Raw genomic sequence first — 27,586 nt, forward strand, 5'->3', positions numbered from 1 at the left:
CTCCCCCGCGGCGGGGCGGGGACCGGGGGGAGCCCCGCACGCCTACAAAGCCGAGCCGGGCCCCGCCGGCCCCGGGGAAAGGCATGGAGGGAGCGGCGGGGCTGGGAGCCACCGTCTGCGCCGCCGCGGGGCTGCTGCTCTACCGCCTGGCGAGGAGGTACCGGGGCGGGGGTTGAGGGGGGGGGGACGCGGCGTCCGTCGGGTCTTTGTCTGCAGCCCGGGCCGGGGGAGGCGGCTGCCCCGCTCCCGAGGGTGCTGGGGGGTCCTGTATTTTGCTTTGCCTTGTGCTTTTTCTCTTTTGTTTCCCTCCCCGCCCCCCCCCCCCCCTTCCTTGTTTCTCCCCGCCATTTTCCCGTGGTTCCCTCCCCGTCCTCCTCCTTTTCCTTCTTCCCCTTGCCCCCTTCTCCTTTTCCGTTTATTCCCTTGAGTTCCCCCCTTTTTCCTCTTTCTCTGATTTGTTCCCCCTTTCTTCTTGGCTCGCTCCTTTTTTCCCCTCTTTCTCCTTGACTTCCTCCTCTCTTTCCCCTCGGTTCGCCCCCCCCCCCCCCCGCCTTTTCCCTCTTTCTTCTCGGTTCGCCCCCCTTTTTCCCTCTTTCTCCTCGTTTCATCCCCCTTTTCCCTCTCCCCTCAGTTTCCCCCTCCACTTTTCCTCTTTCTCCTCGATTCACCCCCGCCTTTTCTCTCTTTCCCCTCAGTCGTTTCCCCCCTCGCCCCCCTTTTCCCTCTTTCTCGATTCCCCCATCTTCTCCCTTTTTCCTCTTGGTTCCTCCCCACCTTTTTCTTCTTTCCCTTTGGTTTCCCTTCCTTTTCCTTCTTTCCCTTCCGTTCCCCCTTTCCCCCTTTTCTCTCTTCCCCTGATTTGCTCCCTCTTTCCCTTTGGTGTCCCCCCCTCCATTTCCCTCTTTCCTCTTGGTCATTCCCCCCTTTTTTCCCTCTTTCCCTTTGGGTTCCCTCCCTCCCTTTTTCCCTCTTTCCCTTTGGGTACCCTCCCCACCTTTTTCTCTCTTTCCTCATGGTCATCCCCCCCTTTTCCCTCTTTCCCTTTAGCTCTCCCCATTTTCTCTCTTTCCCCTTGGTTCCCCCTCTGCTTTCCCTCCTTTGTCTCTGGTGCGTTAGAGACAGAGAAAAGGAACATTTGCCTTCTTGTCTTGGTTGGTTGGGAAGAGAAAGCATGGTTGCAGGGGAGCAGTGGGAGAGTGATACCAGAACTGTCAGTGCAGTGCCAAAACTTGGGAAGATTTCATGGAAGTCAGAGTTACTAATTAGGGACCAGAATTCTTTGGTCATTTGCTTCACCATTGCACCGTTTCTGACCTTAGAACAGATTTAAACAGACCGACAGAAAACAAGGTTTGAAAACTGTCAGGTGGGAAGTTGGGATATTCCTTTTATGAAATCTGTAAAGCTTATTTGACAGGCTTTAATGTAGCATGGATTGAAATGAATGTGGGGATGTATGGAGTCAGAGGCACTTTCGACATTAGCAGGTTGCTCATCTCTTGAGTGCTTCTGTTGGAGAAAAAGGCACTCGCAAGGGCTCATTGTGTTCAGGTTCATGTCAAGTTTTACGCTTTGGGATAGAGGCGTGCTTCTACATCCACAATAAAGTACTTAAGGTCTGCTCTTAACAATTTTCTGTTTATATAACCATATAAGTAGTGGTGTATCAGCCCATACACAAGACTTGGCATTTCTAGGGCATATTTAGGGCAGCTAAGAAATACTAGCAGCCTAAAGCAATCCTCAGTGAAGCAGGCAGCATTTCTTTGACCCAGTTGAGGCTAACATGTATTTTGAGGGAAGAGGTTTGGATTTGTTTTGCTGAAGTTCATCAAAAGGTCTCTGGAGCGGAAAACATTTCTTCTCAAGTCCTTGAAAACGGCTGGTGAGCTGTAAATATTTTCAGGAGATGAGCTGGATAATTTTTCAGGGCTACAGATTTGTATTTTTCAACAGTATTCTGATATCCAGTTTCCTAATTTGCCTGAGTTAAATGAATCAAGGAGGACAGCTTTACAAGGGAGCAATCCTAACACAGGCATGATACTGCCTTTGCTTTTGGTGTTAATGTGACGATACAGCCTCACTACGCTCCACGTTCAGTTAAATACCTGGTAAGACACCTTTGCCACATGTTATAGAAAGGGGAATAAAATATTTCAGAAAAACCTTGTGGAAAGTAGCTCTGAAATAGCTGTCGATATGAGAAGTTACGTTACTGTAATTGTGCTAGCATCTAAGACTGTGCTTTCTGTGTTGGAGAGAGAAAAGATTCGATGTCTAGATATGCATAGGAACTCCTTAAACCTTATAATGTTGGGCCAGGTAGGAAAACTCTGGTTTGTGATCTTTCTTAGAGATCCCAGCTTGTCCGCTTGCTTGTTACATACTGTTGGAGTTCTGGCTGCTGAGTTCAGACCAGCAGCTGTGGCCACGTTTCATTCATCTTCTGTGCCCTCCTGATTGTAGCTACTGAAGTGTTGTCACTGCTGACATAGAGTATCCTGTGAGGATCTCTCTCTTGGGACTTTTTGGGTTCAGGGATGGCAGAGGCTGGTCCTTCTACAGGTGAAGTCGAGACAAGCCATCGCTCACTGTAAAAGTGGTTGGTAGGAGCTCAGGAAGTGCTGTGCAGTGAGATTGTTGAGGAGCCTGCCACAGGTATTGAGTGGCAAAAAGAGGCACCTTTTCTGGAGGATCTTGTCCTCATGGCCAGTGTTTTCCAGACTGTCTCCCTGTGCAGGTCCACTGGGTGTCTTTTTCCTTGTGAAGAGGACACGAAGTCTGGCTCTTGGGAAAGGATAGGCTGCTTTATAACCTATGACACCGTGCGAGAAATTAGCTCCTGTGGCTGAATCTTCAACCCTGTCTACAGCTGCTCGTTCAGAGCAAATGTGTTTATTATGTAGCTGGCCCACTGGAATCTAAACAGCTGTGATGTGTTTTTCTCACACTGGAGAAGGAGATGTAGCTTTGGGTCTGGGTGGGCAGACCCATTTATTGCCCAAATAAATGGGCAGACCCATTTATTTGGCAGCTTGGTTATGTCAAATCAGATGTTCTTGTCAAAACTGATCTGTGGAAAAGAGTCCCTAGAGTGTTTCTTCCTTCATATTTGTTCACATAGCTATTGGTATAATTGCTTTGTAATGCAGTTGTGCCAGAATGAAGAATGTTGCTTGAAATGCTTGTAATGGACAGTTGTTTTTTGTTTTAAATGAGGGTAACCCAGTGAAGAACTGCACATCCACCTGTAGCCTCTTTTAAGAATGCAGAAACCAAACACCTTCATCTTCTGACCTAGTAATAAAGGAGAAGGGGAATAGATGTAAATAAAAATATTTAGAAATCCAGTTTATTATCAGTTGTCTGACTTGACCAGCACTTACCAGGGAGACTTGTACTGGCAATCCATTAAAAGTGTGGACTTCACTGTGAAGTTAAAATTATGTATAAATGGGGAATAGTGGAGAGTGTTGGGAGTTGAAAGGACCCCAATTGAAAGTCCTGCCCAGTTACTAGAAAGTTAGTGCCTTACCTATATGTTCTTGAATCCAGTGACTTTTTTATCTTTTCTTCGTTTTGCATCCAGCAGGCTGGAAACTTCTGAGTTTTTACACACATTTCTATGGCAACAGATTATAGGATCACAACAGGAAGGATTACTGTTTCTTATCCTAAATAGGCTAGGATTTAGCAATTTCTTTTGCATACCTTGTGGGAACGAAGGGCTCATGTTTAACACTTGGTAGCACTTCCTCAGCCCGAGGAGTGAGAGATGGAATCCTGTTTGGAGAAAGATGGAAGGTTCTCAAGTGTATGAAGGATTTTGTCTCTGATATTAGCAAGTTCTCAGATAGGGTTGGGCTTTGGTTCTTTTTTTACTTTATAGCATGCTTGCTTTACTTTTTTTTTGGCATGTGCTTTCCACTTCTGTGCTATCCTTGAAATTAATGCTTCTACCTACTTTGTCGTGGTACATAGACTGAAGTGTAGCGTGTCTTTATATCCATGAGTGCCAGAGGATGGAGCAGTAACCTACATCAGAGGATGGAGCTCAGGTTGTGCCTGCTATCCAAGTTAAGCTGCTTCTTACAGTGCAGTGGGATTTGTATTCTGATTGTCAACACGCTGAAGCCAGTGCGTTGTGGTTTTTATAGCTTTTACACCTGTGATAGAAACACTACCAGGTGTTGCTGTCCATCCTTCACAGGGCTGTTCTGGCGTGTGGTTTGCTTGGCTCTTGAGCAACTCATGGATAGCTTGGACTAGCGACCTAGATTTCTGTCTGCTTTAAACTCTTACTTTTTGCCTGTCAGTTTTGGCAGTGATATTTTTAACTTGGATCGCTTACTGTTTTGAGCCCCCTTGGCAGTGAAGAGAGTCCAGCAATGAACACTCATTTTAAGAGGGCTGTGGGCGTATGCACCTATTTTGAGATGAGAATCTGTCACCCTAGTAGCTCCAGCCATTTTCTTTCAGCATCTGGCAGGGAATCCTCTGTGCACTCTGGCTTTTTAGGCTTCTTTCTGGTGCCTCATTTCAAGCTTATCGTTGTCATTAGTACTTAAACAGAGCATCACTTGAGGGTTTGATATTTTATCATCCAAGTTTTAGATCATGGTCTGTGGAAATGGGAGTGGGGAAGAATCTTAATGGTAGGTGTCCAGCTACAAAGGTGATGGCTGGGAGAGAAGCCAGCTTATCTAAGGGGTAAACCACCTACCCTTTTGGTTGCAGGATGCCAGACAACATTTCTGCTGCCTTGGGAAGGTGTTTTGTTATAGAATATTGTAGCAGCAGAGAAGGTTTCCTTGCACAGGCCACTGTTACTTGCATTCCAGGCCCCGGGTGAGCCTCCCTGCTTGCTGACTTTCACTGCTGCTTTAGAAGCTGTCTTCTTGCTGGAATGGGGCTTGTTTAGCCCAGAGAAGAGGAGGCTCCAGGGAGACCTTAGAGCAGCTTTCACTACTGAAAGGGGGTATGGGAATCTGGGGAGGGTCTCTTGATCAGTGGGTGCAGGGATAGGATGAGGGGGAAAGGTTTTGAGCTGAAACAGGGAGGATTGAGATGAGATCTTAGGAAAACATTTCTTCGATGAAGGTGGTGAGGCAGCAGCACAGAGGAGCAGCAGATGCCCCATCCCTGGAGGTGTTTGAGGTTGGATGGGGCTTTGAGCAACTTGATCCAGTGGGAGGTGGCCCTGCCCATGGCAGGGCTTGGAACTGGATGGGCTTTGAGGTCCCTTCCAACCCGGACATGATCCTGTTGATTCCATGGTCGTATGATTTAGGCAGCACACAGGGCTCGTGGCACCCGGGTCTGTGTGTCTGCATGGCTGCTGTGGCGACTCGCTGTCTGGGCCTTGCCTGCAGAATTGCTCTCCCTTGGAGCTATGACTGGGGCTGCTCTGATAATCTGAACAGCTCGGCTGTGGTGCCTTGACCTGCCAGGAAACTTCCTCTTGGGTATTGCACCCTTTCAAGACATCTGCAGACCTTCTTTAGCTGGCAGGTGGGCCGGATCACTGCCGTTCTTTGCTCAAACATCCGTCACAGCCTGTTGCACTGAGGCCACATGACAGCTTTCTCTTGCAGTGACTGTCAATGGGATGGTTTTTAAAAACGTGGGGCTTGTGCATCCAGGTCATTAGTCTGTCTCTTCATTTCCAGTGCTTGGAAACTGTGGAAGACATGTAAATTCCTCAGTTCCTTGTGTATCTACAGCTGTGAAGAAACAGCCATTTACTGTGCCTGAACCTTGGGATAATTTATGTGCCCTTATCACTGAAAAAAATTCTAACAAGCAGAGCAGATGAAACTGTAACCATGCACCCATTTCTTAGGTTTCTGAGTACCATGGTAAGCAGTTCTTGTGGATTGTAACTTCCATTTCCCAGAATCTTGCATATTAAGCAGTGGCTCTACTGCACCCTTCACGTGTATTAATACTGCTGATTATGGAGAGGACTTGCACCCCAAAATATGCCTCTGAAAAACAGTGTTGTGGGTCATTCACAAGGTTGTTGTTAAAGTTCTGGCATGTCCCAGGGTAAAGAGATAGAAGCATCAGGCAGAAATGCATTTCTACTTTAATAGTCCATCTTTTCATTGCTGAAATGCCTACTCTGAATCATACTGTTGAACATACTGAATGGCAAGATGGGTTGTTATTCCAGCCTCTCTTGCATTTCCCTGTCTGAAAGCCATTGCTACCCTTTATATCAGCTGAATTTGATGTTGATGCCTGGCATGTTTCCTTTCTAACAGGGCGAAGCCAACGCACGTGACAGTGAACTGCTGGTTCTGCAACCAGGACACAGTAGTGCCGTATGGGAATCGCAACTGCTGGGATTGCCCCAACTGCGAGCAGTACAATGGATTCCAAGAGGTACTGTGGCAGATTCTTCCAAGGGTGGCTGGGAAGGTGCATGCCCTGTGGAACAGTGCTTGGTGGAAACCCCTGTTTCTTATTTAAGATGATGTAGGGCCAGTGCAGATGACTATCCAGTGGTTTGTGCTGAGCACCTGTGAATTCCGCAGTTGATTGATCGATCAAATTTAAGAACGAGTCCGCATGTAATGTGATCTGCTGACATAGAATGGTAAAAACAAAATTTCCCCTTGCTTTAAAGGGCAAAAAGGGCCTTGACAATTTCATCAGTATCTGTTAAGAATCTTTTTTTTAATATATGGAGCAATTCTCTGGTTTTAAAAATTTGAAAGAGCTGAATACTTCATTTTGGGTACTAAATAACAAAGGCTGTCTTAAGTCAGAATCCACCATCGCCAACTGCTTGCACTAGGTGCACAGAACAGTGGGTGGGGGAGAGCATTTGAAGCATTTTGTCTTCTTTTTGTTTTGTTTATTTCTTGTATTCTGTATGTGAATGCAGAGCTCCTGACAGAGTTTAGGGTATCTTGTTATAGAGGATAGCTTTGATTTTATGATCTCATGTTTGCTTCCCCTCCCACCTGCCTTCTTTGTTTCTTGTCAGAATGGAGACTACAACAAGCCCATCCCTGCTCAGTACATGGAACACCTCAACCATGTTGTGTCGGGTGCCACAACTTTCTGTGATCCTACCAAACCTCAACAGTGGGTAAGCAGCCAAATTCTGCTTTGCAAGAAATGCAACAACCATCAAACCACGAAGATCAAACAGCTGGCTTCATTCTCACCAAGGGAGGAGGTAGGTGTTCAGTTAGGGACTGAGAACGTTTGTTCGAGGCACTTCTGCACATATATCTGCAATTCCTGCTCTGATTAATTTACTCTGTAGTAATTTATTTTGTCTGACTTCACAGATGCTGCCATGCTGCAGCCTAGTAAGCAGGAGAGAGAGGAATTTCTCAGCGTGCTATGAAATGATGCTCCAGTAGTCCTTGCAAGCACTATGGGGCACTGCAGTGCAGAGAAGGCTGCTGATTAATGTTGCAAATTTTCCTAATCCTACTTAAAAGCCAGAATGTAATTACCTGCTCTAGTTTGACACCGGAAGTTGAAGCTTACAACTCGAGTAGTTACAGGATCTGGCAGGCACAACAGCTCAGCAGTCACTTTAAAGCCTTAATAGATTTTGGTTTTCCTGAGGTCTTCGTTGTGGGGCTTTGCTCTTCCTAGGGGAGTGGGAGAGGAATCCTGTGCAGGCACATCATCTCCCTGGTTAGGCATTTGTGCCTAGGAGGGCAAAGAGATTTTACAATTACAGCAGCAGGATTTCCTGCTGAGCAACTTCTTGGCCTTGCCGTTACTTAATATGCGTGGAGGCTAGGATGTGGGGTTTCTCCACAGTTTTATGGCTCCCCAAAGTTTTACTCAGAATTTAGTGCTGCACTCCTTAGCTTTCAGCCATGGTCAGGCCTTGGGGTTTTAAGTGTGAGCTACAGTGGGAGGAGTTCATCTTCTAGGTTGCCTAATCCATCTGCTTTATGTAATTGTAATGAGTTTAATCAGGGTGACTCCTAGGGAATGGATAATTTGGCTGATTCCCTTTTCTCAGTGTTATTTCAAGTCCCTGTCTCTTGCCAGACCTATCCACTTGCTCAAGTAACACCAGCCTTTGGCCCCTTTTTAGGCATTCAGTGAACTGCAGGGTCTGTGCCAGCTAAGAAACATGGGACCGTGTTATCCAGCACGGTTAGGTATGTGTGTCAATGACTGCAGTGGCCACTCGCAGCATTGCTGGCCTGTCCGTTAAGGGGTGAGCCGGCTGCTACTAGCCTTGCCTGTGTCATTCCTTCTCGATTCCAGCAGATGGAGCCTAGGAAGCTGCTCCAGCAACCCCTCGGGCAGCTGCAATGCAGCTCTCTACCTCTATTTCCTCAAGAAGCTGCATGCTTTCAACTGTATGCTTTTAGTACAGGGATCTTAATAAAGAGCAGGAGTGGAGGTGAAAGAGCCCTAGAAGCCTCTATGATAAGTGACGTGTCCACTGTAGTGATGCTGAAAAATGCAGACTTACTGTCTGGTTTTCCAAGTGTTAATAATGATTTATGGACTCATCTCACCAGAGCCTTCCAACAGTGGAAGCCTCAGAGTCTGGGGCTGAATTTTGGAAGGAACTTGTCTCTTTCTCCAGCACAGTGGTGCAAAGGGATAACAGGCCTCTTCTGTTCCCTCATGTGAGGAGGGGAAGAGCAGTTCTAGGTTTTTGTCTCATCTTCTGTGTTGAGTTCATAAGGTCTCAATAAAGACAGCAAAATAGGGCCACAGAAATTCACCCTCCTGATCTTGGGCCACAGCAGCCTTCTCCAAGGGCTGTTTTGTTTCTTCTGGTGTTTAGAGGGTGGGTCAGCTGTATGTGAAGTTAGTTGTATGGCTGGCTTCCAGCTCAGTCACCATTCCAACCTAGTTCCAGGGAGCTGTTGTTTGCAGACTGGAAGCACGCCTTGCTCGTGTGTCGGTAGCAAGCTTGATAACTGTTGAGGGACCTGCATTTCTCACCTAGTTTTTCTCTCCTCCTCTCTGACCAGGGCAAATACGACGAGGAGATTGAGGTGTATAAGCACCATCTGGAGCAGACCTACAAGCTGTGCCGTCCATGCCAGGCTGCTGTGGAGTATTACATAAAACATCAGAATCGGCAACTCCGGGCACAACTGCTCAGCCACCATTTCAAGCGCCGTGAGACAGACAAGAATTATGCTCAGGTACGTGAGGGGACAGATGAGGGAACTCGAGAGCAGGTGCGGACAGCTACCTCTGCCCCTGGGTTTGCTACTGGGAAAGGAAGGCAGTGGCCTTGGGGCTCTCGAACTCTGTGAGCTTGGGTGCATGGCAGTAGACAAGCACAGGATAGTTGCCACAGATTCTCCTGATGCTAGTCTGAGGTTTCCTCTTGCTGGCGTCACTCAGTTCAATTGCCAGAAGGTAAGTCTAAGGGAATAACAAGAACAGTGGACTGGCAGAAGAGATAGGGAAGCCAATTTATAAGTACAGTGCAGGAAGTGGAGGGAGGGAAGTAGTAAGAACCTTGCAAAGTGATTTATGATCACTTTCTTGCCTCAGTGCGCTGCCTTACTTTGGCTTCTGCTCATAGCTCTGCTGTAACTCTTTGCTAGTTTACAGCATCCCATGTGGTGTCAGCCCAGAGACTCAAAAGACTTAAAGGACAAAACGGTCAAGTAAACCATACAGTCTGGAAATGTTTCATAGAGCACCATTTCAAAACCTTACTACAGTTGATTCAGCTACTGACAAGGTGTTTCTCCCTTTCTCTGCAGAGTTTATACTCATCCTCCTCTTCAGCTTCAATAGCTACACCAGCTCAGGTCATCTTTCTGCGGTTCTTGGCCTTCCTCAGCTGTGCATTCCTGGTTCTGTTGGCCTTGTATGGATCAGGAAACCCCTTCTCACTTAGCACAGCAGTCCCTGCTCCGGTCTCCTCCTCTGGTCCAGTGTGCATTCAGAACAGGACTGGCACAACCTTGTGTGCAGGCTTGGAAAATGACACTTCCATGACAGTCGCAGGCTGGCGGGAGCTGCTCCGCCTGCTCCCAGAACAGATGGTGGAGAACCTGAGCGCCGCATGGGCGTATGGGAAGAATCACCAGATGGCAGTCGCTGTCCTTGGGCTGTTCACCTGCCTGCTGGCCATGTTCTTAGCTGGGCGGATCAGGTGGGTGTGCTCTTCTCTTCTGTTTCACGTAAAGGAAAACTGCATAATGTTGGAGGTGGTTTGTCCTCTCTTGAGTTTGTGAGCCAGGGGATAAACATTTGCCACAGTGGCAAATGTAGTACTAGATGGCACAGTTCTCCTTGTTATTTTTTGGGTTGCCAGCTGGCTGGCTGGAGACAGCAGAGCTTGCTTTGGATCTGTGCCTTGGTTCATTCAGTTTAAGCTTGAATTCCTGTGAATGAAAAGCTTCCTGTGCAGGTCTGTAGTCTGACTGAGAATGGAACTAATTGATTCAGGCACTTACACAGCAGTGGGAAGGGCTGCAAATGTTATAACTGTAGTAAGAGAGAGGAAAAAAACCCAGCTTGGTCTGTGTACCCTCCCCACCTTTTCCCCATTTTCCTCTCTCCTTCCTCAGAACCAAGGGGCTTCATTGGGATTTAAACTCTTACCTTGTGTCTTGTTTGGTTTCTTTCTGGCATTGCAGGCTCCGGAGGATTGATGCGTTTGCTTCAGTCTTGTGGTTCGTAGTGATGAGTCTGCATTTAGCTGAGAGGTACCTGAAGACGGAAACACCAAACTGGCTAGACACAGCCAAATTTGGCACCACATCCTTGTGCTGTTTGGTCGGCTTCACTGCAGCAGTGGCTACACGGAAATCAACAGGCCATCGGAGACACCGGCCCCGAAGGTCAGAGCCAGAGCAGTGACGCTGGGGGAAGGAGGAAAAAAAGCCTTGTGAACTCTTTGTGACTGGTGCTTCTCTCTCCTCTTTTTATTTTTCCATTCTCTTTTTCTTTTTAATTTAGATAAACAGCGAAGATCTTTTCTTCTTTTTATTTTTTTTCCCGTTTTTTCCCATCCTTGCTTCCCTCTGTGCTAGCTGCTTGGAGCATTTCCACTGCTGGTGCTAGCCAAGGAAGCTACTCCTGCTGCGTCCATTCTCCCTTTCTCCTGAATCCTACGTCAGCAGCACAAATATCCAACTTCCCCAAAGCCAAATCTTGCAGCAGCTGCTTCACAAACTGCTTCATAAATGCAGCCTCCTCCCCATTCTACCTCTCCAGCCAAAGAGATTCTGGCTTCTCCTGTCCTTCTGATTCTTCTCACTGCCTGTCCATCCTTAGCTGGTCACAGAGGAATCTGCCTTGAATCCTCCATGGGGCCCAGGTCACCTTCAGTTTTCTAATGGTGCTGGTCATTCTAATTTTTGAACTGATGGGAACTTGCCTCTGGATTCCGAGTCCTCATATCGTGTGCTGTAGTAACACCGTATGGTGTACAGGCATGCAAGGAGAGGACCACTCGTAGTCCATAACCTAGTTCTTCTGGCCTTCCACTGTGTAGCATCCCTTAACTGCATGCTCTCTCTCCCTCTGCCATTCTCCTATGACTCCAGTTTAATTGGAGAGGCATCCTTAAGTGCTTTTGACTGGAACTTCAATAATTTATTTAAAAGGTGCTTTAAAAGATTATGTAGCTCAGGGTGCTTTTATTGAATATCTGAAAATATTGAGCTGTCTCAGGCTAAATTTTCAAATCTACCAGTGGTGTTGCTTTCAGCGCTGGTTTTCTTTAGGTTTTTTACCCACTCACTACCACTGCCCCCTGAGGAGCATCTGTGAAAAAAGCTCAACTGAATAAAAGCACAACTCTTCCTCCACTCGTGTAGCCTTAGAAAGAGAAGAAATACAGGACTGACAACAACACACTATGGTATATGATCAGCTTTCATTGTACATCACCACTTAATTCAGTCAGCATTCTCCTTGATGTTAATAATAAAGATTAGGAGGATGTGCTGTAGGAAGAGATGAGAGCCTCTGCTTTGGGACCGCATGGCAACAGAGATGGTTTGTTCCTGTTACTTGGAGGGTTTTTGGGTTTTTTTTGAAGTCTGGCATTGGTGCTAATGCTGAAGAAGGGGATCTGGATATCATGACCTTGAGCACCTGGCAGTCCCCTGGTGGGAGCTGGGAGGCTGGATGTTAACTGTGTGGGAGGAAGGAGCTTTCAGCTGCTTGGGTTTTTGTAGGATTGATTTGTTGGGGCCTCTTAGATAAGTAGTCTGGTTATCCTGCACTGTTTTTGCAAGGCACTCTGTGGAGTTTTTCATTCAGATTTGGATCTTTCAGGAGCAAGTAGCGTTGTTACAGAAGATCTGCTGTGTTCGTCAGTTTAGCGCAGTGGAACTTGCCATGCTAATAGTCTGATAGAAGTTAATTGGCTGTCTAGATCTCATGTATGAGCTCTAAAGTAATCAGAATGGAGCTCTCACTATGAAGGATCTGCATCTCCTGCTGAAAGAGTCATATGTTACTTGACGCTGTTCAAATCATAGAAGCTTTTTAAAAGGAAACAAAAGGTATTTCATGGTTTTTCATAGTTTCTGTTCTTCAAACCAATATTCACTTTGAAAGCGGGAAGGTAGAGAATCGCTTCCAGTAAGCTGAGTGTGTTGTGGGACGGTACAGCTCCTGTTGGAAAGACCATGTGCCTGTGACTTAACAGCTGGCATGGGAAGGGGACAAACAAACCTGCTTCCCATGTGTGCTCTCCTTTGGAATTCTCTTCCACTGCCTTCAGATAACTGCAGTATCCACCTCCCAGCAAATGGAACACTCTTCTCCATTCTGGTGCTTTTGAGTGATGCCGCTCTGAGGGCTCCTTACTTACTTGCCTGTAAAAGGAATCCAGCATCTCCAAAGTCGCATTCCACTCTTCTGTATTCCCATCATTGATCAATCTAGACCCAAAGAGTTTGTCTTCCAGCTGACAGTCCCAAGTAGTTTCTTGTTCCAGTCTCAGACTTTCAAAATGCTAAATAATAATCAATATATCCCATTTTCCATTAGGATGCTATTGAATATAGAGAATTATTTTGAAGTAAATACTACAAGAAACCACATGGCTTCATCAAAAGAGTGAAAAAAACCAGCAGAATTATGCAGGGCCCTCAGCATATCAGAGTGATTGGGGGGTAATCTCATGTTTAGAAGGATCTATTGAGATTGCTTTAAGAGGAGGGATGTGAGCAGCTGACAAACGTGAAGTGTGGGGATGGTCATGGTAAAGTCACGCCTGATGTCTAATGGCCAAATTTTCTTGCCCAACAGCAAGGAAAATCTTCAGTGGCAGCCTCTAAAGATGTCAAAAGTCAAGGCTCTATTAAGTTTAATGTTGTCCTATTTCACATGGCCTCCTGTCTCTTCTGAGCAGCTCTTTTCCTACCTTCCTTTTATCAGCACTTTTTTACCTTTCGATTTTAACATGCCCCATCTTTGAGCCCAGTGAGGTCTGGCGCCTTTTATGACATTTCTGCTCTTAAGTGTAATGATGTTTTCCTGTGCCTGATCTTTTTTTATTCTCTTTTTTCCCTGTGCAGTGCTGTGATAGGATGGGGAGGATGCGCACTAGATACCAGAACAGGCAGTTAATGGAACTGTGGGAAGGAGTGGGGTTTATACTGTGAAGCCTGAATAATACTGTTAAGTAACAGTTTAGCTCTGTTTGCACAGCAAGTGCAAATCTATACTGAAGGAGTTTAAGATCTTTTCATCCGGGAGATGTGTTAACTGAGTTAACATGCAAGAAATCGGTTTATCTTCACCTTATACAGATTAATACAAATGAAGTATGTTTGCAAGTTGCATTCATTTCATATCTCAGAACCTCAGCCAGTGGCCTCAGTTTTGTGGCCAGGCTGTACAGCTGAAGGCCTGGCCTCTATGGTGCTTTGTCCACAACTTGTAACTGAAGAACTTTTGGACTCGTAATTGGTAAAAATTCAAAGGTGAAAACAAAATAGCAAAAGACATACTGATGTGGGGGTTGATTTTATTGCCCAAGAAGCCTTTGTCTTTGCTCAGGTGTCAGCTTATTTTCCTACTTCTTGGTGCCTCAGCTTATCTGTGTTGCTGTTTCTAAAAACAAAAGAACATCAGCCTCAAAAACAAACTTGCAGCAACTGTATTTTTGATCTTCTAGAGACTCTGATGCTGAAGGTCTCCTCTCTTTCTGCTTTTCTCATGTGCTTTGTCTTGTATGTTTTTGCTGACGGTAGAGAATGATTGATCTTTTGGAGGAGAGGGAAGAAAGGAGGAGAAAGGTGGGTTGTTTTTTTTTTTCCAGAGATGCTCTGATTTATAAACCACTGGCATCTGATCTGTACCAACTGTGTTGTCTTAGACGATGAGGCCTGAAGATCAGTTCTAAGTTAGCAGTATTTTACTGTTGATTGTTTCTGGAAAAAGAAAGTGGTTAAACCAACCCTGCCTTTACTGATGCTGTTCCTGTAATAATCAAATTTGATGCCAAATGGACTATTGTGAACACTATGCCATGCTGTACCTTCTGTAAGAAAGGTGCTTTGCCAACTTTGCATTTTATACGAGAGGTTCATTTAGGAAACAGCTCAACATTTAGATACGTATCTGACTGCCTGGCTGCTTCCCCCGCAGCGAGTCCAGCAGAAAGAAATGTGTGCTTCCAGCTCGGGTATTTTGCTGCAAGTCTCGCATCCGAGCACAGAGCCACCACCCTGAGGAAGCTGAGGTGCTATTTTGTATGACACTTGGGTGTATATCCCCTTCTGCTGAAGCGAATAACAGCTAACAAAGGGCTCGTAGCTCACTACCACAACTGACGCAAATCATCCAGAACCACTTGATCAGCGCTTTGAGATTCTTGTTTTCACTTAGCTGGACTCTAACTTTAGGCCACAGAGGAAAATGTGGTAACCTGTGGTCAGCCTGAGGATTATCCCAGCCATTCAAGCCAGAACATGCAAGCATCTTATCTCAACAGTATTAGAGGATTTTAGCCCCGAAGCCTCCAGATTCAGGTGCTGCTTTATTCGCCCTGGCCACGTGCCGGTGTCTGGACCAGAGGATAGTACCACAGAGTAGCGCTGAGGTGATGAGGGACCATTAGTGGGCTGGTGTGTCACTTGAAATCAGATCTGTTCCAGCCCTAAACGGCAGGCTGTGGTCTGCTCTCACTGTGGCCGTGGCTGATCTGCCAACTCAAAAGCGTCTTGTACCCTGGTGTGGGTTCATTAAGTGCCTTTCCCTGGACAAGACTTAACAACGCTGTGTTGCTCTGCTTCAGTGGAGCTGACACAGCTGCAGCTTGGGACAGCAGTGCCTGTACGTCTGCCAGGCCAGTGCTTTAGTCCTTTGATTGCCACCAGTGAGTGTGGCTGGGAATAAGAGGATACTTGGGCTGCCCTCTGAAATTTTTGAACAACTCTGCAGACTACAAGGGGGTTGAGGGTGAACCCAGAGTTAGCAACAAAGTAAGCATCTCTGCTACTGCTACTTCTGGTCTTCCTGAAGCCCTCACTGACATAGGTGCATGCAAACTGACATTTTTGTGGCCCTTTACAGTTCTGAATGTGCTATATTTATATTCCACACTTTCTATTAACTCCTCCTTTCCTACATCCGTGCTTTGCATGCCCTGGTGATCTGAGTTTGGGTGTGTTAAAGGGTGAGGACAAGACGGGAATATAAAAATGGTGTAGTGGTGTTCTATTTTGATTTTATTAATATTTTTCAAGTACGCTGAAATCATGTGAAGCTAATAATCATGCTTGGATACTAGAGAAAGTATGTATTGATGTACTGTGGACAAATTATTTATACTCTTATAGAAATTAATATTATTAATAGCCTGATGATTGCTCCAGACCACCTGCACTCATGAAAGCAGGGAGCTATGTATATGGCTTTGCTTAGGTTTTTAAAGAGATGCTTTTGACATTGTGTGCTGTCACATATATCCTACCAGTGCTCCAGGTGTGCTGTCACCTGCAAATACGCTTGGGGCCTCTGTGAGCCATAGCAGATGCTTTCATGTGAAAGGGGCTGTACTCCGTCCTGAAGAGTACTTCGAGTCATCCCCAGTAAAGCCTCATTTGGGACCAAAGTTTTGAGTGCCTGGACAGGGAAGAGTTCTGCTAAACATTTTGTTACGCCAACAAGTCTGGATTTTAGTAGACATGGGATGCGCCTATACACCCACCCACATCTTTATGGGTCACCAGCTAGGAGGGAAGGCAAAACTGATGCTCAACATTTGTGCTGTAGAAGGTATCTGTGCAGGATCTTTTCAGCTACAATTCACCCCTCTTTTTTTCATCCCAATCATGGCAACGTGTAGGAGAAAAGAGTTCTTAGTCTTGGCAGCTACAGTTGATAAGCTAAGTCACGTATCAAAATCTTAATGTGTCTGAGACCTTTTTTAGCATTATTCTCTCCTCTCCCTGTGCCTCCTTTTTATTCACTGTATTGGTCCTTTACTCCTGATTCTGTCACCTTGACTGGAGGCAGAGGTTGTGGCACTGACTGATGTGATGCAGCACACCAGAGAAGTGACTGCATCTCAGCTCACTGAAACTTGCTTATCTGGCAGCCAGCGGTAAGGCAATAGTGAGCTGCTGCCTGGAGAAAATGATGCAGTTGCATGTGGATAACTCTCAGCTCAATTATGGTGAGACCTTAAGTCCAGAGGACATATTTTGCAAGCTGCCAGGCTGTGACTGCTTTTTACTTTCTTACTTCACGTACTGAATTCTCTGATAGTAGGAGTGAGTTCCCTCTACAGCCCTGACCCAGGCTTACCCATGTCTCTCTCCATCCCAGCAGTGGTGCAGCATGTCTGGTTAAAATGTGAATCATAAAGGGAAACAGGTATGATGTTGTCTTTGGATAAGAGGGAGGTATTGGAACAGAGGAGAGGAGGCTCTGCTGGCAGGAGGTGTTTCTTCAGGACAGTGTACGGTCCCAATCCGTGTAATACTCTTATTTATTTTTAAAGTATCTGTGTAGCAGAATTGTGCCCAACTGTCTCATAATGCTGTGATCATTGTAAACACTAATTAAGATACCCAGGTTTTGATGTTCACAATACCAAGTTCTGAAATAAACGGCTTCCGGGCCCTGACTGTTTCCACAAACTGTCTGACTCCAGAGCCTTTTTTTTTTTTCCCTTTTTCGGTTACTCTTCCACTGTTACCAGACTCACTTGTGCACATGTGGCTTGGCACAGTGCAGTAGTCTGAGCGCAAAGACATGGCTGCGCTGCTCCATTCCAGGGCTGTGCTGTGGCTGTTCCTTGCCTTACTGTCCTCTTGCTCTCCTCACTTTTTTTCATCTGCTTCTGAAAGTTGTTTTTATTCTGCTGACCGTTCTAAGGCACAAAGCACATTCCCATGACAGCACCCCTGCTTTTTAGCAGCATCTAGCTATCTTGACTTCTCAGTGGTGAATGCTAAAAAGAAGAGTGCATAGAAAAGGAACAGGTTGTAGCCTATTGCAGGAATTTACTTTCTTCAGAGCGGATCGATGTTTAAGCCATTCTTTGGTCAGCACTCAATCCCAAAGCTGTGCTTAAAATTCTTCAGCTCTTCTTTGCTAAGCAGAAAAAAAGCTATTTCTGGATGGTGCAAGACGAATGATTCATCAGATGCCCAGAGGATCTGATTGCACCAACTTGGTGAGGATGAGAAGTGGGGCTGTTGAGCAGCAGAGCCCGTGGAAGAGTAATCCAAAGAAGTTACAGTCCCAAGAATGAGATTGTGGTTGTGAGTGATAAGTTATTGTAGCATCTTCCAGCCCATTAGGTCAAAAACTACCAAAAGCCACTCAGCCAGATAAGCTGTTTTCCACACAGCAAGAAGCTGTGTGAAGTTAGTTCCTTGAGCCCAAAGCTACAGACAGTGCAAAGTTAGGAAAAAGAGTGATGTTGTTCAAAGGTCATGCTGAGCTTTGGCCCTTCACAGACATGGCACAGTGAGTGGTAGGTATCGCTCTCTCTGATATGATTCCTATCATAGTCCTGAGCTGCACTTTTAATTTCCTTTCCCATTCGTTTTCTCTTACAAAGCTGAGATGGACATGCACATCTGCTATTTGCATCTGTATGTGTGGCGGGGCCCATGTGTCTTATGTATGTGCACTAAAGGACTCTGCACATTCACGAAGCGTGACACCATTCCCAGGTCCTCTGGAACCTGAAGAGTTTGAGCAGTTTCTGCTGTGAGACTGAGGAGTTCCTTGCCACTGTTAACAGCATGTCCTGCTTGCAAGCACCAGGAAGCTGGTTGGCCTAGATGTTGTTCAGCCTGGTTAAGCTGGTCGGGATTGTTGATGTCTGCCTCGTACTAGCAGATAAGTAGTTTTATAAGATATTTTGAATTGTAATCTTAATCTTAGACTGCTTCCTCTGGACATGCTAGCACTGCTTAATATTGCTGCATCACCCCTTTAATCGCCAAGAGGGAATGGCACATGCATAAATCACCTCACAGCAAAAGATTGAGATTTGTATATTCCTGCACGCTCTGATTCACTGCTGGCTTTCCTCTGACAGAAGAAAAAACATGCTGCTGCTCTCATCTGTCTCTGTTTTCATCAGGAGTGAGGTTAAACTTGTGATTGTTGCAGCTTGGTTGTGTGCTGCAAAATCTGGTGTCTCCATTTTAAAATATATATTCTTCACTGTCGCCTATTTGGCAAATGAATTAACTGTTTCTAACAAAACAAGAATCTTACAGGAGATCCTTGAGACTTTCTTTGTATGCTATAGTTTCTTTCATGTATTTTATTCCATGGTTAAAAGTAAGACAAAATTCCTATACTTCCAATATTGCAGCCTTCTTAGACTGCTCAATTTTTATGCTATGAGGACACAAGTGAGACTCCAAAGCTGTCTAATTTCTGACACAATGTAGCTGGCTAAACTGTACACATAGACCAGTATGTGATTGCAAGGAGGAATAGGAAGAAGGTAAAAACAGGAGTAAGTTTTTAACAGATTATTCAACTGAGATTAATTTTTAAACCACTGCGAAGGTAGGTGATGAAATGGGGTTTTGGGTAATTAATTATATAGTATATTTGTATATAGTAATTGAGTGCAAAATAGTGTGGCAGTACTGGCTGCAAAAACTTTAAAATACAATTTCCTGTCACACAGTTGTTCTATCAGTGGAATAGTGGAAGTCAGTTTATGTTTTTAGTGCTTAAAAATAAAGCTAGCTGGTACACGTACCCTTAGTATCTTTGTCTGTTATCTCTCGTTCTGTGTTCTCCAACTGGGTGCTGTTCTACAGCTCCGCTCTTTCACTGGGAAAGAAGCCACTGAAAACAACTTAGGTATACAATTGCCATTACTATTGCCAATTCAGGTTTTTTTTCCAGGCACTGTAATAGAAATTGGTTTTTACGCACTGGAAGCAAGACACTTCCTGGATTGTATGCTACAGTAGCACAGTTCCCTCTGAATGGCTATGCTAGTACACATTTGTCCCTCATTATGATATGCAGAGAAAGGAAAATCTAATGGTTTAGGCTTCAACTTAGGACTGGAAAGTCTAGGGTTGTGTCCCTATTCTATCATATGATTTTTATGTGACCCTCAACAAGTCACTTTGCTTCTTTTTGCTTCTTTCCCGTCTGTAAACTGAGGGTAGTGAGTCTTTGTTACCTCACAGAAGTATAAAAAAGGCATATGTATTGGAGAGCTGGATATTGGTTTTAAAACAGAGCTTTGGTGACTAGATCTTCATCTAGGTACCCATAAAAATACTTAGCTCTGTACTGGCATCAGAGGTATGGTACTGATTCTAGTTTCTAAAGACAAGAAGACTAGTAGAAAATACTTGCTTCCCACAGTCATGACATTTCTAAGCATGTTGCTTGCATGTGCACATAACAAACATAAAGTGTGCTCTTTTGTTGGTGCTATGTGTGTCTGGGCTTCGTAAAGCATTCTGACGGTCTTCAGGTAATTTTCTCATCCAGGGAGAGAACCAAGATACTATGCCTGTTTGCACCAGAGTTCCTCAACTGCTCCACCGTTTTTTCCACTCTGCACTGGGGGACAGGTTGGTGCAGGGTAATTTAAGTAAGGTTGAGCAGTACCTCAGTTTCAGAGGTGTAGGAACATTCCCATAAACTCTTAAGCATTCTGCATCTCTCACTCCTACACTGAAAAGTTAGTAAAAACCTGATAACAAAGCAAGTGTTCATACAAGAAGTACAACTGAGAGAAAGGAGTTCCTAGAACACATTTGTTGCTAAACACCTGTTATGTGTCTCGTTTGCAGGTTCCTTTCTGGGGATTCGACTATTCTCTTTCCCAATGGCACTGGGACTGGCTTCTCTTCCTCTTCTGCGTCTCACTTTGTCCCAACACCACCCAGTATTCTCCTGGCAAACCAGCAGCTCTTCAGATCCCCACGCAGAACTTCTTCTTCCTCTCTTCCTGGTCGTCTCAACAGGGCCCTCTCACTGGGCACAATCCCCTCCTTGGCCAGAGCAGGTAAGTGTGCATGGAATTTGTGGCCCTATGCTTGCATTTACCACCTGTCCCTTTCCAAGACTGATGACAAGATGATGCAGTTCCATTTCTGAAGGACAGACCTCCAGTAGCTGAGCCAGCTGGGTTCAAATTTGTTCGGTTTTGCTTTTTAGATTCTGGCTACTTGTTCAGTGGCAGTCGACCAGCCTCGCTGTCATCCCAGTCCAGGGAGTCACCTACATCAGGTAACACACTACGACTGCAACTGTCTTTGCAGGATTTGCAGGGACTGGGTTGAAAGACGTGATTGAAGTTTAATTCTCTCCTCTCTGCTCACATCCCATGTAAAATGCCAGTTTTGGTGTTAGAAATGCTGCAGAGAGAGTGGGATTGCAATAAAATAAAGCAGTGTATATGTTGGATGTCCTCCTCCATGGAGCAGATCTCAGTGAAATCACTGAGACAAAACAAGGATCCCTTCCCTGCTCTACAGCTGAGTTAAGGTTGCTTTTTAGGAGACTTTAAACTGTTCCTAGGGCAGCCAGCCCTTCTTCACTTTCCCAGCCCAAGATTATTTGTCTACCCTGTCTGCTCTGCCCCTTTGCTCCTCTGTCCTCCAGTGACCTGTCTGTTGCCCTTCTGACCCCAAATGGATCCTTTGGTTGTTCGTGGTGCTTCAGGGTTTGCTGCTGGACATGCAATTGCAGCCTTGTGCAAACCTCCTTGGATCCTGATATACTTTCCCAACAGCCTTTATAGGATATGCCAGAACAATTAATTTACCTGCAAAACAGCATTTGTAATGCGGGCTTTCCTGAATGGAGACAACCTGGCTGCTGATAAACCCATCTCTAGTCTAAGACCTCCTTGAGTGTACCAAAATGTGTACACAAAATACGTTGAACATTTGCAACTCTTGTTCCGTTTTCTTGTAGAATAGTTAAAGAGAATTGTACCTGTCGTAATTTGGATTATAATCTCATTACTTTGGAGATGTTTCTTTCCATTTCAGAGCACTTCTCCTTGCTGTCAGGCAGCTGTGCTCCATCCCGCATTCCCTCTCCAGCACCATCGGTGGCTGGCTCTGTGACTTCCAGCTCAAGTTCCCTGCGGTACCGCCGGCCGCTCATCAGCCCTGCCCGCCTGAACCTGAAAGGACAGAAGCTGCTGCTTTTCCCATCTCAGAATGATGCTCTGCTCACCCCAACCAGCTCAGAGGAGCACACCCACTCAGACAGCAACATCATTGCCTCTGAGTTGTCCTCCTTTCCAAAGAACCACCTCAGCGAGCGGGGAATGCACGGTATGCTAGCAGCCTCCTGCACTCCTGGAAATACATTGGTAGGAAGGAGTTGGCTTGCAGGCAAAGCCATGCGTGATCTCAGCCACACAGTAGATGGGAAATCTTCAGGAGAAACCCAGATTGTTAGGTTGCCGAAGGTCCTTTAAGAATCCGGTAGCCTGGAGACCCTCTCATCTGCCAAAATTAATGTTATTTTCTCCCTTAGTAGTGCTCCAGGGATACTATTTTCACTGCCTTCACCCTTGTGTGGATGACTCCTTTAATCACGGATGTGTGATGCTGATACGGACAGTGTATGATACAAACATGCAGGCAACTTCCACTGCCCAGCAGTGAAATTTGCTTTTTGTTTTCAGCTCCTGTCCTCAATCTTTTCATGATTTGACCAGGCAATCATTCATTACTTATGTCTAGCTTTAGTCTGGTAACTTCTACTTTTGGCTTCCAGTCGTGCCTTCTGAATTTTCATAACTTCTTCTCCTTGCAGATATGAGATCTGCTGTGGAAGGAGGGAGTATTTACAGTGATAATTCCATCAAAAAGGAGGATCACTCATCACACTCATCTACCTGTGTGGTTGACACAACTACCAAAGGGGAAGATTTGGTAGGCTGGAGAGGTAAGTGCAAGTCACGCAAGTGCTTCATGTACGTGTGAGCATTTCTGAGGGTAACTGAGATTTTTCCTTTGCTGTAGTGGTGGTCTGATCTTGAGATCAAATAAATAAGTAGTAGCAAATTGGATCTTCTTGCCTGCTATTCTAAGACCTTAATAAGGCTATTCCTGTTCTTTGGTCTGTCTGAAGAATACTGACAGAGTGTGAAACTGAAACAGAAGGAAAGAAGTGGGGATGCGGGTGTTGAGAAAAGTGATAGATGAAAATAAAACCAAAGAGAGCAGAGGAATCTTTCCTGACAGAAGTACTTCAGCAGTTTATGCTTATGGTGAAAACACTGGGCAAAGAGAGAAAAAGAGCACAACATATGTTCACTGTTATTTATCTAATCAATTCTTTAATATCTCTTTCCACCATTCCCCCTTTTTTTTTTTCCTTTGTGTTGTCCTCTTCTACTAAGGTCATTTTGGTACCTACGCTCTTCGAGGTCTACTAGCAGTGAGTCTGACTCTCAATGCGATCTTCACGTCAGCCTATGTCTACCGGAGCCTGCGTTAATTTATGCCAACCCTCCCTTTCTTTCTGGCTCCACCTGCTTCTGAGGGGACAAGAGGACTTCAACTATGGCTTTATGTCTAATGGCTGTGCCACTGGTGCATGCTGTTTTTTTATAAAACTACTGTATGCTCAACTGTCATGACAAGGAACCCAGGTAGCTGCTGCCATCACTTCCAGGTAGAACATATCGCAGGATTGTCCCTGGAGGTGACAGACAGAATTCCCAGAAAGCTCCAGTTCAAAGCAAGAGGCCAGTCAAACGGCCCATGTGTTTTCTTTCAAAGGAACTGACCTGAGACATGAGCCTGAAGATGTGTAAGCTGTGTTTTTAGGAACCTATCCCCAGTTCTTCTTTCGGACATATTAACCTGATGTTGGCGGTGCTGGTAAAACGAGGAGAATTAGAACAAATAAGCTAGAGGAGAGGGATGGCTTAGTTGCTGGTGCTTGGCTTTGGCTACTGCAACAGCATTCCCAGTGGTTCCTCTTCTCTCTTCCCTTTGGCTCTCTCCTCTAAATTATCAGTGAATTTTATTCAGTTGCCTTAAGCTTGCCTAAGCGTTTGGGTGACCTTGGCTGCTCTGTCATATTCTTGCATCTTACATGTCCATGTGCTTCCACCTGGGCTGTGCCCTGAGGCTGCTTTCACCAGTTGCCATTCTGGTCAGGCTGGTTGTCAGAAACTGCTGTCTGTGCAGCAGTTGTAGGCACGCACAGATCCCAGACAGACATCCTCTTGTGGCTTGCATTAGAAAGAGGAAGCCTGCGCTGTGCTTTACCTAGGAGGCATTAATCCTATTACCGTTATATCTGTAATAAGAAAGGATCCCTATGTGATTTGCACTGTAGTTAAAGGGCTTCAGCTCACAACTCTGACTGCTGGTGTTCTCACTGAAGCAGCATCATAGCTTGTTCTTGCTGTAAATCGCACAAATCTATTAGAAGATACACAAGGAACTGTCTTGATTGTATGTATTTATCCAGAAACCTGATGCCTCAATCTGATACTGGGATTTGCTAAGTAACCATTTAAGGTATTTCTTACTTAGTTAAATGCCAAGGTGCTTTCGGTGAGAAATGTCAAACCTGCTTCAGGCTTCTGGATAGATTCTTATTTTCTAACCCAAAGGAAGAGATCATAGAATGGTCTGGATTGAAAGGCACCTTAAAGCCCATCCAGTTCCAAGCCCTCTGCGTAGACAGGGGCACCTTCTACCAGATCAGGTTGCTCAAAGCCACATCCAACCTGGCCCTGAACACTTCCAGAGATGGGGGGTATCCATGACTTCTCTGGGCAACTTGTTCTCATGCTTGGACACTTCTGATTTTGGGTGAGTCTTCAGCATTGCTTAGCATTCAGGGGCCATTTACAGTCTTATGCTGAATATTCAAAATCATTTAGTGCGTTTTAGGGGGTGGGGTGGGGGCAATCTTGATCTTTATGTTTTGATTCTTAAATCCCAAGTCCAAAGAGAAGATTTACCAGTGTGTCAAGGATACTCAGTGAAAAGGAGAGCTGGCTGACATCAGCTATGTATTTCCTGAAGCAGGACTGACTCTATTAAGAGTTCTTCTGTTGTTTCTTCCTTTGGGCTCCTTTGCCTCAGACTTTTGTCTTTCTGATCACTCACTGCCCTGTCCTGTGTTCGCGTCTTGAATTACCATGTTATGCTTACTGTGTCTTTTCCTCCCTTCTAGTTCTGCTTTTGTTCCCTATATTGTACTCTTACATATGCATAGAAACAAAGCATTGAGCTGCTGATAGTTTCCTGCTCTCAACCTGAAACTCACACCTCAGAGTGGTGATCGCCATTCCCTTTCACTTCATTTTCCTTTCTTGCATGTTTTAATTGAGTTCTTACCTCAGCCTCACTTAATGCATCATGTGAGTGATAGCCAATCAGCATGCTATACAATGGATTAAATGGGGCTTTACTGGTAGTGATTCAAGCACTGAAATATGAAGTCTCTCTTTGTCTTTTCTGTTTTTTCCTGCATTGTTTTAGCAGCCGAGTTCCAGCCGCTACTCCCCATCCTCCCTTGTCAGCGAGGCCTGCTCTGCATCTTACAGGCAGGGGATAGACCTCTGCCCACATGTGCTGATCTGAGACTTGTGGAATTGTCATTCCTGACTTGGCATCCCTCCCTCAGCTCCCTTTAGGGTGTTGGTAAAGGGCTGCAGAGCCCACACTTCAAATACAAAGGCCCAGATCAGGACAGACCCGCGGTGGGAAGATGTGCTGCAGACTGGCAATTAATTCTTTTGTAACTTGCATGCATTGTGACTTGTAGCCAAACCTGACCCATAAACTTGCTGTTAAGAGATTTGTGTCCCATTTTTAGCCTTCTGCAGGCTCACTTGAGCATGTGTATAGGCAGGATGCTAGCAGACCAACTTACAAGCTTCCGTCTAGACCTCTGCTGTTTGAGTTGGATTATGTCCTGGTGCAGGGTGTGACATCCCATTCATGGATCTTTGTCCTGACTTCCAGCATACCCAGGGGCCTCCTATGCAGAGACAAGCCTGCCAGAGAATACTGTGGGTTTGCTTGTCTTTATTATGCCTACAGATGTGCACTGTGACTTCACGTATACAAACTTCCTGCTTCCACCTCCCCATCTGCACCGAGTTTCACCGTCGCACTCCCCTGGAGCCCAAGTTGGTCTCTGTCTCTACCAGATTGCAATACAAATTTTCTCCTCCTCCCCAGCAACCGAGAAGCTGCAGCCTCTCAACACACCTCTTCTTGCCCATATTCCAGAACAGGAACACTTTAACCTGTCGCTGCACTTCCGAATCTGCTCGCTGAAACTGTTCTTGGAAGGGTGTTTGGTGACCTTGTCCAAAGCAATATAAAGACTTTGGATTTTATTGCTGAAGAGGGAAGACAACCAACATTTCATTCTGGTGCTAGAACACTCTCCAGTGGTGCTTTCACGGTTGTGAAGCCTTCACTTGAAAAGTACACGAGTATACGTGTGTATGTGTGTGTATGTGCGTGTGCATGCATATGTATAAAAACATTGGGAGGGTTTCTTCATTTCAACAGATCTGAGCCTGTGTTTGTCTCTATATTGTTGGCCTTAACCTAGCTCTGAGATACTGTGTCTATCTTGCAGCTGTTTTCTATATGCAGCTGGTTTGGAGGAAACAAAAGATTATCTGGTCCCTCTGTAAAAATCTTTGTGAGTGATGATGATGTTGATCTTTACCCAGTGTTGTTCAGGGGTGAGATTTTATTTTTCTAATATCTTTCCTACTGTAAAAACTGTTGGAGTATATGGAATGGAAAAGATCTTTACAAAATGGTCTGATACAAATTTGAGCATCGCTTATACCAACAATTAATGATCAGCTGAGCTCCATTTCCAGACCTTTTCCATTACATACCTTCCCTTGAAAACACTCACTTTTTCTTTTTGATATGGGCTTGTTAGGCATGTTCTGAGACCTTGCAGAGACTTTCAGTGATTTTGCTTTTTTGAATTCTAAGAATTTGGATTCTGGAGTCTGGTTGCAGTTCTGCAGTCTGGGTAGTTTGGTAGACGTGACAAATACTGTGTGTATATCTATGTGATGGGATAAAGAGAACTGATAAAACTAGTTGCTGGTTTCTGAAGGTCGTCATATCTTTTTACATAAAATCATAGAATGCTTGGGGTTGGAAAGGACCTTAAAGATCTTTCAGTTCCAACTCTCCTTCCTTTCACTAGACCAGGTTGCTCAAAGCCTCATCCAGTCAGGCCGTGAACATCTCCAGGGATGGGGCACCCATGTTCACATCTAAGATGTAAATCTGACATGTGAAATTGTGATAATGTGGAAAAAAAACCTCATTGCTGGCCTAGGTAGGCCAGATTCACTGAATTTTAGGCTGTCTACTTAGGCAACAAATTTGGCCTGTACATATTTTATTCCCACTCCCTCTTCTTGGGCAGTGGGAACAGCTGTAAAACGCTGCTGAACTGACTGGGTTCCTTAAAACAGGGCAGCTGGCATCAAGGGCTTGGGTTGCCTGTGGATGCTGCTATATTTTTTTCTTCCAAGCACCATTCCTGGAAATAACTACGGTCTTAACCTCTCTCACAGACGTTTGTTAGAAGGCTAGAAAGGGCCAATTTGTCCAATATTTTTTATTTTTAAATATTCAGAAATTATCATCACTGTGTCCTGTGGTAGGAGTAAGGGACAGAGTACCTTTGGATGGAGAGGGTGAGGAGGACAATTTGGAGTCCTAAACCTGATTTCCTGTGAAGAAAATACCGTATGTCCTGTGTGTATACTTGTTTGGGCAGCTCTAACACTGTACAGTTTAGTTAAATGCGCTCCAAGGGAGGAGAAGCTGTTCCTCAGATGTTTTTAGTTCATGCTTTGTGTTTAAAGAGGAATATTTTTCTTTAAAAAATAAAAACTGGTAAGTTTTCACCTTGGTCTGATCCTATTTCTTGGGGAGCTGAATAATTTTTTGGGAAAGGGTGGCAGTATTTGTGCTTCTGTGTGTGTGTCTGGTCAAATTAACTTTCAAGTCCTCAAATTTTAAAGTTAGCAAGAAGCAAGAGAAGGCACAAAGCTATTTGAGTGTCCCTGAAGCAAGGAGAGCTCGTGATTTGGAGACAGAAGCAGAAATCCATTGTTATGCTTTAAAGGCCCCTCCTGCTACTCTCTGATGTTGGGAGCTTCTCC

The 27,586-nt window shown here is 45.1% G+C and overlaps 1 protein-coding gene across 1 annotated transcript; it reads left to right on the forward strand.

Moving 5' to 3' along the window:
* Positions 1–27,325, forward strand: TMEM201 (transmembrane protein 201). The gene is made up of 11 exons (XM_069874690.1): positions 1–157; positions 6,270–6,390; positions 6,998–7,192; positions 8,976–9,152; positions 9,726–10,120; positions 10,608–10,811; positions 20,232–20,446; positions 20,599–20,670; positions 21,438–21,728; positions 22,216–22,347; positions 22,805–27,325. Exons 1-11 carry the CDS (start codon positions 84–86, stop codon positions 22,900–22,902), a joined length of 1,974 nt encoding a protein of 657 aa, XP_069730791.1. The 5' UTR covers positions 1–83; the 3' UTR covers positions 22,903–27,325.
* Positions 27,326–27,586: the final 261 nt, after the last annotated feature.

Source organism: Phaenicophaeus curvirostris, chromosome 22, assembly GCF_032191515.1.
Source record: "Phaenicophaeus curvirostris isolate KB17595 chromosome 22, BPBGC_Pcur_1.0, whole genome shotgun sequence".
NCBI classification, from domain to species: Eukaryota; Metazoa; Chordata; class Aves; order Cuculiformes; family Cuculidae; genus Phaenicophaeus; species Phaenicophaeus curvirostris.